This window comes from Procambarus clarkii, chromosome 50, assembly GCF_040958095.1.
Source record: "Procambarus clarkii isolate CNS0578487 chromosome 50, FALCON_Pclarkii_2.0, whole genome shotgun sequence".
Classification (NCBI taxonomy): domain Eukaryota; kingdom Metazoa; phylum Arthropoda; class Malacostraca; order Decapoda; family Cambaridae; genus Procambarus; species Procambarus clarkii.
This window is the reverse complement of record NC_091199.1, coordinates 13,237,050-13,253,811: the sequence shown is the minus strand read 5'-3', so window position 1 is coordinate 13,253,811 and position 16,762 is coordinate 13,237,050. Positions and strand designations below refer to the sequence as shown.

The 16,762-nt window shown below is 47.6% G+C and overlaps 1 protein-coding gene across 1 annotated transcript in view; it reads right to left on the bottom strand.

Annotated features, from left to right (window-relative positions):
- Positions 1–16,762, bottom strand: part of LOC123748468 (multiple PDZ domain protein) — a 1,300,933-nt gene that overhangs the window by 620,048 nt on the left and 664,123 nt on the right. Inside the window, 1 exon segment of the mRNA XM_069303573.1 lies at positions 13,980–14,036. Within this exon segment, the coding sequence (XP_069159674.1) occupies positions 13,980–14,036 (57 nt within the window).

Genomic DNA, 16,762 nt, shown 5'->3' with positions numbered 1-16,762 from the left:
TATGGGGGGACATCAAGGTATTAATATTACGTATCACAAAATTTTAAAGTATTTTTTCTGGCCCAAGCTGAAAAGCGATGTGGCAAAATTTTGTAATGCGTGTATTGTTTGTCAACTGGTTGGGAAACCAAACCAGACTCCACCTAAAGCTCCTCTAAGGCCTATTGTCGTGCCGGAGGAACCATTTTCTCATGTGGTAATGGACTGTGTTGGACCATTACCTAGAACTAAGTCTGGTAATATTTACCTAATCACGATGATGTGTATCACTACTCGTTACCCAGAGGCTTTTGCTGTAAGGAACATCCGAGCAAAAACTGTTGTTGCTCGTATGTTGCAATTTTTTTCCACTTTTGGACTGCCTCGGGTCGTGCAAACTGACAATGGTACTAATTTTAAGTCTGATGTTTTCGAGCAATTTTGTAAGGAACATGGAATAACTCATAAGGTTTCCAGCCCATACCATCCACAGAGTCAGGGGGTAATTGAACGTTTCCATCTAACTCTGAAGCAGATGTTGAAGACATCGTGCGAGAGTTCCCACACCTTCTGGGATGAGAATTTACCGTATGTTTTGTTTGCGGCTAGAGAGGGATTACAAAGTTCACTGGGCTGTTCTCCTTTTGAGTTAGTCTTTGGCCATAAAGTTCGTGGACCCTTGCAAATGTTACAGGAGAATCTGTTAGGGAACGTAACGTTATCCGAAGGTTCGGCTTTCTTTGCGCAACACCACCAGAGACTCAAGGACTGCAAGGCGGCTGCATTAAAGTATCTTGGCAAGGCCCAAGAAAAGATGAAAGAACGTAACGATGCTAAATCTAAGTTACGGGTATTTCAGCCTGGCGACCCTGTCCTGGTATTAAAGCCTCGACTAGGGAACACTATGTCCCACAAGTACGAAGGCCCCTACATTGTGACAGAAAAGACTGGGGACCTCACGTACAAAGTGAGGCACTCTGACAAACGTAACCAGGTAATGCTCATACATGTAAATCGACTGAAGAAGTTCCAGGGCCCCAGGCCCATTGCACTAACCAATGTTTCCATTTCCAGTGAGAGAGGGGATCATTGTTCTGGGGACCCAACTAATCTCATTTTCAATAATTCTAGTTCTGTGAATGCTGTGGAGGAACTGTCCCATTTGCAGATGGCCCAACGTGAAGAGGTGCAGTCGTTGGTTGCTGAATTCTCCAGTCTGTTCGGGGATGTCCCGACCCAGACTGATGCCATTTGCCATGATGTCGAATTGACGGACTACACTCCCATTCGCCTTCAACCCTATCGGATGAGTCCAGAAAAGAAGGCCATCGTACGGAAGGAGGTCGACTTCTTGCTCCAGCACGGCCTCATCCGGCCGAGCCAGGGCTCTTGGTGCTCGCCCTGCCTTTTGGTCCCCAAACCAGACGGCTCCTGGCGATTATGCACCGACTATCGGCAGCTCAACAAGGTGACCATTGTGGATGCCTATCCGCTGCCCCTCCTCGAGGACTGCATCGACGAGTTGGGAAATGCCAAGTACGTTTCGAAATTCGACCTCTCGAGGGGGTATTATCAAATCCCACTCACTGAACGTGCTAAACAGCTCACCGCGTTCGTGACACCCGAGGGTGTTTTTGAGTATCAAGTGTTACCGTTCGGCTTGCGTAATGCCCCTGCCACGTTCCAGAGACTCATGAACTCTCTACTCGCTAAGGTGCCAAATTGTCGGGCGTATTTAGATGATATTGTGCTGTTTGACAGTAATTGGGCTGACCACATAGCTAGGTTACGCCAGTTGTTTGCCATCTTGAAAAGGGCAAATCTTACCTTAAATGCTAAAAAGTGTCATTTTGGCCAAGGCACAGTGACGTACCTCGGTTATGAAGTGGGCCAAGGAAAAGTGTTACCTCGGCAAGATAAAATCAGTGCCATTCTGGAGTATCCAGTACTAAAGTCTAAAAAGGACGTTCAAAGATTTATCGGTATGTGTGCGTACTATCGACGTTTTTGTCAGAACTTTTCCAGTGTTGCCACTCCTCTCACAGACTTGTTGCGGAAAGCCGTTAAATTTAAGTGGTCATCAGACTGTGCAGAGGCATTTAAAAATTTGAAATTGATCTTAGCTTCCGCCCCAGTGCTTGCTAGTCCAAGGTTCGACCGACCGTTTAAAATTCATGTTGACGCGTCTGACTCGGGTGCTGGTGCAGTGTTGTTGCAAACTGGGGATGATCAGGTGGAACACCCAGTATATTATTACTCTGTGAAATTCGACAAGGCGCAACGCAATTATTCAGTGGTAGAAAAAGAGGCGTTGGCGCTAGTGTTAACATGTAAAAAGTTCGAAGTTTACCTCACAGGTAATATAGTGGAAGTGTACACGGACCATAACCCACTAGTCTTCCTGACTCAGATGAAGGGTAAGAATAAACGCATCCTCAGGTGGGCGTTGTACCTACAGGACTTCAATCTTTCCATTACCCACCTACCGGGCAGACTCAACGTGATAGCCGACGCTCTGTCCCGGTTGCCTGAATAACATTCATCTGAGCCACAGAAAGCCATTTACCAACTGTCATGCTTTAGTTATTTTTTTTTAGGTTCTCCTGTGACATTAAATATTCCGTGTCCAATTTATTTACTTCCCTGTTCTTTTATTTTTTTGTGTGTTTTTTTTTTTTTTTTTTTTCTTTCAGAGAACTCCTTTGTATTTTTTTTTTGCAAAGAAATTGCTTTTGATTGATTTTTTGTTTTTGTCATATGTTTTTCTTTTTGTTCTCTGTATACTCTTACAAAAAAAAATATGACTACTATTCTAGTAGTCACATTTTTTTTTCTCTGAAGGGGGGAGGAGTGTTACGACCCTGGGTTCTCCAGTGGAAACCAGAGGTCAAAATTGAGCTATTAAACTTTCTGGTAGTACAGTTGGGCATCTAGAATGTCAATTGTTTGTATCTTCCCTGCCAGACGTAAGACTATTATTGTTTCTCAAAGAGCATTTAAAGACTGAGCTGGGGGTTGATTATTAAATAATAACATAGGCACCAACTTTGCTTACTAATACTTTCTAATCATTCATAAAGTAACAATACGTTTCATAGGGGAAGATCTTTAATGTGCTTAGCTGCACGATCAATTAGGCTCCTCCCGGCACCACAACATGAGGGAGGCAGCTGGTGGCTAGCTCGGTCTTCTCTTGGCTGGTGGCGTGAGGTTAAGACCTACTCTGTGGCTGTATCCCTACTCTCCTTCCTTCTCCTCTTACTTATTTCCCTTACCTGAAGTTCCTGTATCCTTAAGCTAAGTACAGGGCATTAGTGAGTGTGCCTACTCTGGTAGTAACGATTGGTGAGACCTGGGGATAGTATTTTGCCAGTGTTTGGGTACCCCTAAGTGTTGTGTTTTGTATTAGGGTCCCACGTGGTTTCACTACCCTAAGCTGCATCCAGCTTCAGTGCTTATCCAGTAGTACTTTACCCTAGCTTGTTATTAGTGTAAACCTTGTATCCTGCCTACGTGGACCAAGGCTTTTAACGTAAGATAGTGTGGTAAAGTTATTATTATTATTGTTATTGGTGTGAGTGTATATGGGGGGTTGTTAACGGGTTAATAAATAAGTACATGAATTACAGAGTATCTCTTCTTCCAAGGTGGGAGCGCAGTGATCAACCCTTAGACGAACATATTTGGTCTTGTAGCAAGTTATTACTACTGTGGATAGTTTATTTTGGGGGCCGGGCCTTTTAGCTCTCCCATATATGATACTCCTGTCTTCTAACTACCTATACCCCTTAATAGTACCAGTACCCCATAGAAGCCCCACTCATATCAGGTGTAACAGAGCCCAAGAGCTAATAGCTCGATTCTGCAGACACAAACAGATAGTAAACACACACACACACACACACACACACACACACACACACACACACACACACACACACACACACACACACACACACACACACACACACGGTAGTAGGACGGTAGTAGGACGGCGGTCAGTGAACAAGGGTAGGACGTGCAGTCCGCGAATTACCTCAATATTCTCGGGATATTTACGTACCAGTGAGCCCAAAACATAGTTTTTGGGCATATGAAAGGTACAGCAACGCAGTGATAACGCAACATAGTGAATTCTTATAACGTTTGATAAGAAAAAAAATTGAAAAAGAACGAGATTGTGGCAAGACGGTGGCACCAGAGGCCGCGAAGGGAAGAGTTTTGGACCACGACGTGGGAGGACCTCTGGCGGGGACGTCAACAACAATATCGGACATCGCTTCATAAATCACCTAATTGTGCTGTGGGATGCTTACTCGGAGGTGAGTGCCTCTCAAAGTCAGTCATATAAGGTGTACAGTGTTTTTTTTTTTTTTTTTTTTTTTTTTTTTATATAGTAATTAGCTTTGAACATAAGTAATTAAAATACGAAAAAGTAGCTCAAGAGCCTCAGCTTGGTACCAGCTTCTCACACCTGTGTGTGACATTACACCGCCACTGACTAGACCTACCCCCCCCCCTCCTCCTCACCACAACAAGCCAGTGTAAACACACACACATGCACGCACGCACACACTGGTGACCGCTCACCCTCACTCACCCACCCTCACCCCTCACGTTCCCACGCCTTACAGTACCCCAAGACACCCCCCTACCCCTCCCCCTATACACAAACACCCCCGCACTCAACACACACACATACACACACACACACACACACACACACACACACACACACACACACACACACACACACACACACACACACACACACACACACACACACACACTCACACACACACACACACACACACACACACACACACACACACACACACACACACACACCACACACACGCACGCACACACACACACACGCACACACACACAATCTCTCTCTGTACCCTCCCGCACTAACCCACCCCCACACACCCTCTCCATCCCCCTCCCTCACTTCCAGCTTCCACCTCTCCCCATATACTCACACACCTCCTCTCTCTCTCTCTCTCTCTCTCTCTCTCTCTCTCTCTCTCTCTCTCTCCCCCCCTCTCTCTCTCCCCCCCTCTCTCTCTCCCCCCCCCTCTCTCTCTCTCTCTCTCTCTCTCTCTCTCTCTCTCTCTCTCTCTCTCTCTCTCTCTCTCTCCCCCCCCCCTCTCTCTCTCTCTCTCCCTCCCCCTTTCTCTCTCTCTCTCTCCCTCCCCCTTTCTCTCCCTCTCCCCCTCTCTCTCACTCTCCCCCTCTCCCTCCCTCTCCCCCTCTCTCTCACTCTCCCCCTCTCCCTCACTCTCCCCCTCTCTCTCCCTCTCCCCCTCTCTCTCCCTCTCTCTCTCCCTCTCTCTCCCTCTCCCCCTCTCTCTCCCTCCCCCCTCTCTCTCCCTCCCCCCTCTCTCTCTCCCTCCCCCTCCCCCTCTCTCTCCCCCTCCCCCCTCTCTCTCTCCCTCCCCCCTCTCTCTCCCCCTCCCCCTCTCTCTCTCCCCCTCCCCCCCCTCTCTCTCTCCCCCCCTCTCTCTCTCCCCCTCCCCCTCTCTCTCCCTCACCCCCTCTCTCCCTCCCCTCTCTCTCTCCCTCCCCTCTCTCCCTCCCCTCTCTCGCTCCCACCCCTCTCTCTCTTCCTCCCCCTCTCTCTCTTCCTCCCCCCTCTCTCTCCCTCCCCTCTCTCGCTCCCACCCCTCTCTCTCTTCCTCCCCCTCTCTCTCTTCCTCCCCCCCTCTCTCTCCCTCCCCCCCTCCTCTCTCTCTGTGTCTGTCTGTCTCTCTCTCTCTCTCTCTCTCTCTCTCTCTCTCTCTCTCTCTCTCTCTCTCTCTCTCACACACACACACACACTCATAGGGAAATCATGGAAGGGAGACGAACTCTGACTGCCAAACGCAGGAAATTCACAACTGGAACAAACACAGAGGATGGGATGGAACAGGAAGCCTGGATGAAGGAAGTACTCCAGCAAATGCAGAATGAATTCAGTGAAGGACTGAGGGTAATGAGGGAGACAGTAGCCAACCTGCAAGATGATTTAAGGGCAGCTAAGGAGGAGATAAGATACCTAAAGGAGACTCTTCCACAATACCAGGCACAAACCGTACCCCAGGGAGATGGGAATGCTACTGTGGAGGGGACCACCACAACCCAGATCTCATTTGCTGAAATGCTTAAAAAGAGCCCTGAAGCTAGGTCTGCGGTTAAGGAAGTTGCCATGGAAGTGGCTTCCTCTCAGGAAGCAGCTAGATGTACTAGCCGGCTGATAGAGAGAAATAGAGCAGTAGTAGTAGCAGGCATTGAAGAACAAACAGGGACCAGACCAAAGGAGCGGAGAGACAAGGACAAAAACATGATTAAAGAGATCCTTAAAGAGGTAAGGATGGAGGGAGCTGAGCGAAATGTTGAAAAGGTTTTCAGGCTTGGAAAGTACAACAAGGACAGAGACCGAATGATAAAGGTGGTTTTCATGAGCGAAATCGCGAAAGAGGAACTGCTAGCAAGGAAGTGTTGTCTAAAAGGTGTAGAGAAGTTCAAGAAAATATTCCTGCAGAGGGATATGACAAGGGAAGAGAGAATACGGACAGCAGACGCGAGGAAGGAGCGCAGGAAGAGAGAAGGAAATCAGAGTACCACAATCCAGAACCCTACAATCCCAGAGGGAAGTGGAGAACCCTCCTCAAACAGTGCAACAGCCACAGGGATTGGGGCACCACCCCCAAATTCTACCCAACAGACACCCAACCTGCCCCATCCCCTGTCAGCCCCCCACTAAGTACCCACCTAGGGCACCCTCCCCCCACCCACCCCCCACCCCCCACTCACCCCCCTTCTCCCCCTCACCCCTCTCCCCAGGACCTCCCTTCTCCCCCATCCCCCATGCCCTCCCTTCTCCCACATGCCTTCCCGTCTCTCCCACCCCCATGCCCTCCCTTCTCCCCCTCCCCCCTAAGCCCCCCACTCTCCCCCACCCCACCTAAGTCTTCCCCTCTCCCCCACTCCCCTAAACCCTCCCCTCTTCCTCACCCACCTCAGCCCTCCCTTTTCCCCCACGCCCCCCAAGCCCTCCACCCTTTTCTCTTCCCCCAAGCCCCCCCATCTCCCCTATCCCCCACAGCCTCTCCTCCCCCCATGCTTCCCCAACCCTCCCTCTCTTACCCACCCCCTGTACCCTCCCCCTCTTATCCACCCCCTGTACCCTCCCCCTCTTATCCACCCCCTGTACCCTCCCCCTCTTATCCACCCCCTGTACCCTCCCCCTCTCCCCCACCACCCCAAGCCCTCCCTCCTCCACCAATCCCCCCGTGCCAGGTCCCCCCAGCTCCCACTCACCCCAGATCCCAAAGGTCCCCCCCAGAAAAGAAGCAGAAGAGAGTCAGTTTCAGGGTGATGTACTCGAACATAGATGGGATCACAAGCAAGACAAGTGAACTAAGGGAAAGAGCACAAGAAGTTAACCCAGATGTAATCGGACTCACTGAAACAAAACTCTCTGGAATCATAACGAATGCCGTGTTTCCGCAGGAGTATACAGTAATAAGGAAAGAGAGGGAAGGTAGAGGAGGAGGCGGAGTGGCCCTACTCATGAGAAGGGAATGGAGTTTTAAGGAGATGGCCATCCCGGGCTGTGAGGAGTTCAGAGACTACATAGCAGGCACCATAACAATGGGAGGACCAAGAATAGTAGTAGCAGTAATATACAACCCTCCACCAAATGACAGGAGACCCAGTCAAGAGTATGAAAACAACAACAAGGCAGTTAACACTATAATTGAGAGGGCAGCCTCTGCTGCCTGTAGAAATAGATCCCACCTGCTCATCATGGGCGACTTCAATCACGGAAAGATTGACTGGGAGAACAAGGAACCGCATGGAGGCGAGGATACGTGGAGAGCCAAACTATTGGAGGTGGTGACAAGCAACTTTTTAACGCAGCATGTCGGAGAACCCACAAGGATGAGAGGCAATGACGAACCAGCGAGACTCGACCTAGTCTTCACTCTGAACGACTCCGACATAAGAGAAATCGGTTTTGAGGACCCAGTAGGAATGAGCGACCACAGTGTACTGGTGTTTGAGTACTTGATTGAAGAAGGGTTATTGAACTCGAGGAGGGATACCGAAACCAAAAGGTTAGCATACCGAAAGGGAAACTATGAGGGGATAAGAAAATTCCTAACAGATATAGCATGGGAAACAGAGCTCAGGGGAAAGACGGCCCAAGATATGATGGATTACATCACGCAGAAGTGCAAGGACGCAGCAAACAAGTTTGTCCCAGTCCAAAAGGAAAACAGAGAAATGAAGATGAGAAACCCATGGTTTAATCAAAGATGTAGGCTAGCTAAGCAGCAAAGTAAAAGGGCATGGAGAAACTATAGGAATAACAGGACACTGGAGAGCAGAGAAAGATACCAGAATGCCAGGAATGAATATGTCAGGATGAGAAGAGAGGCAGAAAGACAATACGAAAATGACATCGCAAGCAAGGCAAAGACTCAGCCTAAATTGTTGCATAGCCACATTAGGAGAAAAACAACAGTAAAGGAACAGGTTATGAGATTAAGGATAGGGGCGGAAGGATTCACTACAAATGACAAGGAAGTGTGTGAGGAATTGAATAAGAAATTCCAGGAGGTCTTCACCTTAGAACAAGGAGAAATTCCAGAGGTAAGTGAGGGAATAGCTAACCAGGAACCACTGGAAGAGTTTGAGATTACCAGTGGGGAAGTAAGGAAGTGTTTACTAGAGTTGGACGTGACGAAGGCTATAGGCCCAGATGGAATCTCCCCTTGGGTTCTAAAGGAAGGAGCAAGAGAACTGAGCCTACCACTCTCCATAGTGTATAACAAATCACTGGCAACAGGGGAACTGCCAGATACTTGGAAAGCAGCTAACGTAGTCCCGATATACAAGAAAGGGGATAGACAGGAGGCACTGAACTACAGGCCAGTGTCCCTAACCTGCATACCATGCAAGCTGATGGAGAAGATTGTGCGAAAAAAACTAGTGGAGCATCTGGAGCGAAGGAACTTTGTAACACAGCATCAACATGGGTTCAGGGATGGCAGGTCCTGCCTCACAGGGTTACTTGAATTCTACGACCAGGCAACAAAAATAAGGCAAGAAAGAGAAGGGTGGGCAGACTGCATATTTTTGGATTGTCAGAAAGCCTTTGATACAGTGCCACACAAGAGGCTAGTGCGAAAGTTGGAGATGCAGGCTGGAGTGAGAGGGAAGGTACTCCGGTGGATAGAGGAATACCTAAGCAACAGGAGACAACGAGTCTGTGTGAGGGGTGAGGTCTCAGATTGGCGAGACGTCACAAGTGGAGTCCCGCAGGGGTCAGTCCTTGGACCTATACTGTTTCTGGTATATGTAAATGATCTCCCAGAGGGTATAGATTCGTTCCTCTCAATGTTTGCCGACGATGCAAAAATTATGAGGAGGATTGAAACAGAGGATGATAGTAGGAGGCTACAAGATGACCTGGATAGACTGAGTGAATGGTCCAACAAATGGCTGTTGAAGTTCAACCCGAGTAAATGCAAAGTAATGAAACTAGGCAGTGGAAACAGGAGGCCAGGCACAGGATACAGAATAGGAGATGAAGTACTTAATGAAACAGACAGAGAGAAAGATCTAGGAGTTGATATCACACCAAACCTGTCTCCTGAAGCCCACATAAAGAGAATAACGTCTGCGGCATATGCGAGGCTGGCTAACATCAGAACGGCGTTCAGGAACCTGTGTAAGGAATCATTCAGAATCTTGTACACCACATATGTAAGACCAATCCTGGAGTATGCGGCCCCAGCATGGAGCCCGTACCTTGTCAAGCACAAGACGAAGCTGGAAAAAGTCCAAAGGTATGCTACTAGACTAGTCCCAGAACTAAGAGGCATGAGTTATGAGGAAAGGCTGCGGGAAATGCACCTCACGACACTGGAAGACAGAAGAGTAAGGGGGGACATGATCACAACCTACAAAATCCTCAGGGGAATCGACCGGGTAAACAAGGACGAACTTTTCAACACTGGTGGGACGCGAACAAGGGGACACAGGTGGAAGCTGAGTACCCAAATGAGCCACAGAGACGTTAGAAAGAACTTTTTCAGTGTCAGAGTAGTTAGCAAATGGAATGCATTAGGAAGTGATGTGGTGGAGGCTGACTCCATTCACAGTTTCAAATGTAGATATGATAGAGCCCAATAGGCTCAGGAATCTGTACACCAGTTGATTGACGGTTGAGAGGCGGGACCAAAGAGCCAGAGCTCAACCCCCGCAAGCACAATTAGGTAAGTACAATTAGGTAAGTACACACACACACACACACAAACGTCAAGTTACTAAAGTGGTCTAACTTAGAGCATGGAGGAACAACTTACACACGCACGTACCATTTGGCGACAAAAACCTACAACTTCTAACTTGGGACACGAAAAGCCAATTTGCCGGACCCCCCCCCCTCCCCCCCTCCCCCCCCCCCTCCCCCCCTCCCCCCCCCCCTCCCCCCCCTCTCTCTCTCTCTCTCTCTCTCTCTCTCTCTCTCTCTCTCTCTCTCTCTCTCTCTCTCTCTCTCTCTCTCTCTCTCTCTCTCTCCAGCTCCCAGAGTGCCCTCCCACTTCACTCCTGGATGTCCTCCAATTGCTGACTCTCACCCTTACTGCTGTTACACTCTCGTTATCACCATCTTCACTACCATCTACAACACTATCTTCACCACCGCCATCATCCTCACCACCACCATCTTTTCTATGACCATCCTCACCATCATTACCATAATCACCATCACCTGGAGTCTACCTGGAGTGGGTTCTGGGAGTTCTACTCTCCCCAAGCCCGGTCTGGGACCAGGCTTGTCTTGAGATAACTTGGTCCAACAGGCCTGTTAGAGGGGGTGGAATGTAGAAAGAGTAGTAGAAGGCAGGTAGACGACGTGAGAGAGAGGGGAAGGGAGGTAGAAATTCCAAGAAAAGGGGGTAGGAAGAGTGGGGGTAGAGGGGAATAGAGCGTGGGCATGTTTACCGAGACGTAATGGGTTCTTTAGAATAGGGGGCTGCTTCTCTTACAGCCGCTCCCCCTTACTCTGCTGCCTGGTTTGTTTTTCAACCCCCTTCCCCTCATTCTTGCTCCCCTCCACACCCACGTCAAGCCTCACCATCCACACCCACGTCAACCATCCACACCCACGTCAACACTCACCATCCACACCCACGTCAACCCCTCACCATCCACACCCACGTCAACCCCTCACCATCCACACCCACGTCAACCCCTCACCATCCACACCCACGTCAACCCCTCACCATCCACACCCACGTCAACCCCTCACCATCCACACCCACGTCAACCCCTCACCATCCACACCCACGTCAACCCCTCACCATCCACACCCACGTCAACCCCTCACCATCCACACCCACGTCAACCCCTCACCATCCACACCCACGTCAACACCTCACCATCCACACCCACGTCAACCCCTCACCATCCACACCCACGTCAACACCTCACCATCCACACCCACGTCAACCCCTCACAATCCACACCCACGTCAACCCCTCACCATCCACACCCACGTCAACCCCTCACCATCCACACCCACGTCAACACCTCACCATCCACACCCACGTCAACCCCTCACAATCCACACCCACGTCAACCCCTCACAATCCACACCCACGTCAACCCCTCACCATCCACACCCACGTCAACACCTCACCATCCACACCCACGTCAACCATCAACGCTACAACAACTTCCACCTTCCACTCCATGCCAACAAGTTCAACCACTTGGGCTGGACGGTAGAGCGACGGTCTGGCTTCATGCAGATCGTCGTTCAATCCCCGACCGTCCACAAGTGTTTAGGCACCATTGCTTCCCCCCGTCCCATCCCAAATCCTTATCCTGATCCCTTCCCAGTGCTATATAGTCGTAATGGCTTGGCGCTTCCTAATAATTCCCTCCATCCACCTCTCTCTGTATTGACTGCAGAAGAACTTAACATTATGCCTTCACCCGAACAAACCAACATTTGCAGTGAGGAGGACAGGTTAATTAGTGCTTAACAAACTGGACGTAATTAAACACGTCCCCAGCGTCCGGATGAAGTGTTTGCCAGTGTGCCTAACGAGTGCAATGATGAGCTCAGTGAACCCTTATGTTGCATATTCAATAACATTAGAATCGACCAGGATACCTTTGTCATGGCCTCGTAGGCCTCGTAGCCTGGTGGATAGCGCGCAGGATTCGTAATTCTGTGGCGCGGGTTCGATTCCCGCACGAGGCAGAAACAAATGGGCAAAGTTTCTTTCACCCTGAATGCTCCTGTTACCTAGCAGTAAATAGGTACCTGGGAGTTAGTCAGCTGCCACGGGCTGCTTCCTGGGGGTGGAGGCCTGGTCTAGGACCGGGCCGCGGGGACACTAAAGCCCCGAAATCATCTCAAGATAACCTCAAGATGGAGGGTTGCTAATGTGGTACTGGTTTTCGAGGAAGATAGATCATTTGCGTCGAACTACAGGCCAGTTAAGATGATGGTTATTGTGGGGAAATTACTTGAAATACTTAAAAGTGATTTGTATGATCCGCAATATGGTTTTACTAATTAACTGGTCATGTTTGGCAATTTTGCTCTCATTTTATTCCAGGCTATTTGAGGCAGTTGAGAGTGGCAAGGATTGTGGCTGTGTACCTTGAATATCTTAGATATGATAAGATTTATTTATTAGCTTTAGATATGATGCCATACTAAATCTTGAGATCATCTTCTTGAGATGATTTCGGGGCTTAGCGTCCCCGCGGCCCGGTCCTAGACCAGGCCTCCTATTTTTTTAAAGTCTTTTAAAGACTGAATAGAAAGAAAGGCTCACCTTACTGGAGGTGCTTTCTTTAATTGGATTTTATTTTGCTTTATTATTTTGCTTTACCAACATTAAAGCTTCGTCCAGGAAACAATTAGGGCATCCTACTTTATTGAGTTGACTGACTATTTTATTGACTTTAATAAAGGAATGACGGGGGAAGGAATGGTACCCAACCACTTGTGGACGGTCGGGGATTGAACGCCGACCTGCATGAAGCGAGACCCTCGCTCTACCGTCCTGCCCCAAGTAATTGGGTACACGAAACAAAAATATACCTTATAGAAACACACAGCCTATATTTACATATACAGTTATATGTAACTATGTTACATAGAATACATAGTTATATATAGATATCCGTCTGTCGACAATGGATGAAACGCAACCTTCGCCTCCTCAGCTAACTACCATTAACCAGGCCATTTCTTACGAGGAAATGGCTTTTAAATTACCGATCCATCAGCAGGGGGCTCGAGGGGGTGTTGCCCCCTGGCCCCCCTTAATCCTACGGCCATGAATTTACAAGCGTTTCAGGCTTTGTTAAACAGCATTCAAATACCCGATGAGACGAGCGTTGTAAATTTTGTGTATATTGAGATGGAAGAGAAACGGCACGATAAAACGGGAGAGGAAGGAAAAGGAAGGACAGATAGCAAAGGGAGACAAAGGGAAGGAGAGATAGCATGAGAGAGAACGGGAAGGAGCAAGAGATAGCAATGAATTGAGAAATGGAGGGAGAGGGAGATATAAGAGTGATGGAGACGGGAGAGGAGGTAATAGATGGAAAGGGAAGAGAGGAGGGAGAGAGGTCGGGAGATGGAGAAGTGGAAAGAAGAATGCGGGTGTGAAAGAAAGAAAGCAGAGAGAGGGAGGGAAGGAAGAAAGAAAACCTAAGCCTATATGACTAACACGTACAAGGAATAGGAGGGCGGGCTAAGAGCTGGGATAGAAACTGGGATAGGACAGTCCCACTAGGAGCTGGGCTTTGCACGGACCCACTAAGGGCTGGGATAGGACGGGCTAGGCACTTGGATAGGGCAGATTAAACCTCGACTCTACTGGCAGTGGACTTTCCCCAGACTTGCAGGGTGCATACAATCCTAGGACGGGACGTGCTTGCATTGGACTTTTCCCCTCGACTTGGACGGGACTTACCTGGACTTGCTGGTAGTGGAGATGGGCCACTGTGGTCACCTCGCCAACCGTCTTCTCCTGCAACATAATTCAACATTCAGTCGGACTTAAAACATTAAAAAAAAGGCCAAACACAAGAGCCTACCCCACCCAACCAACACGACACTCTTCCAAAGACATGATTAGCCACTCAAAATCCAAATTTCCAGTCCAGAACACCAAAAAACATGGATTTTATAACCCTTAAACATAGATAACATAAGGACCAATTCGCTTGCATTACATGCCCTAAACACAGAAGGGACATGTGTACCAGTTTTAGATTATAGCCCCTAAACACAGGGGACATAGGTCCCAGTTTAAGATTATAGCCCCTAAACACAGGGGACATAGGTCCCAGTTTAAGATTATAGCCTCTAAACACAGGGGACATAAGAACCAACATATAATTTTCACATCTTGGACAAAACAGCTGTGGAACAAGAAAAAATTAACCTGGAATTTAAAACTGGAATTATTAAGATCTTAAAATGAAAACGAAGATTATCAGACATTCTTATTTTGGAATCAAGACGTACATAATGTATAATAACGATGATAGAAGAAGAATAAGAGAAAACTTTTTATAAAAATAATAATATTGGAGAAACAGAATAGCTCTGAGCTCTTGATTACTGGGTGATTCTAGAGGCAGGCACAAGAGGCCTACCTCTAGCATTAATCTCTTGAGATGGGTGCCAATGATGCTTCTAGAGTAGGTTAGACTCCAAACTAATGGTTCTAAATAAAGTAAGAGATAAAATTATTGGTCTAAAGGAGTTAAAAGCCTCCGATAATTATCCTAAAGTTAATAATCTTTAATAATTGTTCCAGTTAATGGTCTTTGATAATTGCTCTAGGGGAGATAGATCTGATAATCATTCTACAGTTAAGGGTATCTGATAACTGTTCCGGGGAGTTAAAGGATTCTGATAATTGATTTAGAGCAGTTAAGGGTCTTTGACAATTGTCCTGAAAACAATGCGAATACTGTTGATAACTCTAGTAAGAAAGCTCCCATTAATAGTTAAAAATAGGAGCAGCAACTGCTTGAAACTAATGGCGCTAATGGTTGCAGTCTATATTACGTTATCAAGGGGAATAAAAGACCCCATTTAGGATCTAAACCTAAGTAATTGGTGGCATCTTGTTAAGGATTTAGAGTTAACAACCCAAGTAATGGAAGTTAGACAAATCAACGCTCATGTAATTCAACATTACATGCCCATGAAGCATTAACTAATGGTGTTAGATTATCTTTAATCCATTAACAGGGATGCTTAAATTGGGTTTTAATTGAGAAGGAAGGCAGGTGAAGAGGTGGGAGAAGAGGAGGAAGAGAGGAAAGGTGAGGAGAAGGGGTAGGGAAGAAGGGAATAAGGAATGGAGGAGGAAGATTGAAAAATGGGAAGAGGGAGGGTACTGGAAACGAGCGGATTGGGAGATTAGGAATTAAATAACATGCTTTTTTTTTTTTTAGGTGTGGTCAAATGCTTAGGTGGTGAGTATGGTGGTGGTAGATGAGATTGTTGTTAATGGTTGTTGAGGAATGCTGGTGGGTATGTGGTTACTGGCTTAATTGTGGTAGTGGTTGGTTAGTCAGGTGGTGTGGTTGGTTAGGTACTTGTGGTTATGAGAGATGTGGCGAGTGGTCAGATAGTTGTAGGGAGGTGGTGGTTGATCAGGAAACTGTGGTTGTGAGACAGTGTCTCAACAGCGTAGCTCATCAACCAGACCACCAATCAGAGTACTTTATCAAGTACTTACGCAAGTACTTACGACCCCAATATAAATCCTTCCTGAATCATGGCGGTTACACTGAACACTTACGAACTCCCAAACACCCTCCTGGTGTTTATATAACAATAACACTTGAATCGGTAATTTCGACGCCCGTAATCTGATTTAATCAATGTCAACAAAGCCGTCAAAGATTGAGGAAAAGATGTACAGGTTCGTAAGTGCTTGCGTAACTGCTTCGTGAATCTGGCCCCTCCTCCTCTCACAGCTCGCGTATACCTCCACAATATTGTGGAGGTATACCTCCCAAATTACATATACAATTTGTATGAATGGAGTATATTTTCACCACTCCACAGCCCGTGTATGAACTATATCACCAATCCACAATCCGAGATGAAATATAACTTCACAATCCGTGTATATAGTAGGTTATATCTTGAGGTTATCTTGAGATGATTTCGGGGCTTTAGTGTCCCGCGGCCCGGTCCTCGACCATGCCTCCACCCCCAGGAAGCAGCCCGTGACAGCTGACTAACTCCCAGGTACCTATTTACTGCTAGGTAACAGGGGCATTCAAGGTGAAAGAAATTTTGCCCATTTGTTTCTGCCTCGTGCGGGAATCGAACCCGCGCCACAGAATTACGAGTCCTGCGCGCTATCCACCAGGCTACGAGGCCCTTAGTACACCACAATCCGTGTAATATCCCTCTATCACTGTCTTTAGTCGATTATTTTCTGCATATAGAATGATGTGAAAAAGGAATGACAATTACAAATTTCTAACAAAAATCCCTATGGGTTATTTTGGCTCGGTTATCATCGGCGTTTCCTTGCTCCCCATTTCTGTCAAAATATTTCTATATTTACTCTTCCAATCCCGAATACTTCGCATGTCGTGATCATGTCTCCCTTCTTTTTCTGTCTCAGTAAGGCTCAGTTTTCTATAGTCTCTCGTTGTAATTCATGTCTCTGAACACCGAAACGAGTGCCTGAGGAGGGTTCTGTCGTCAGTTTTAATCATT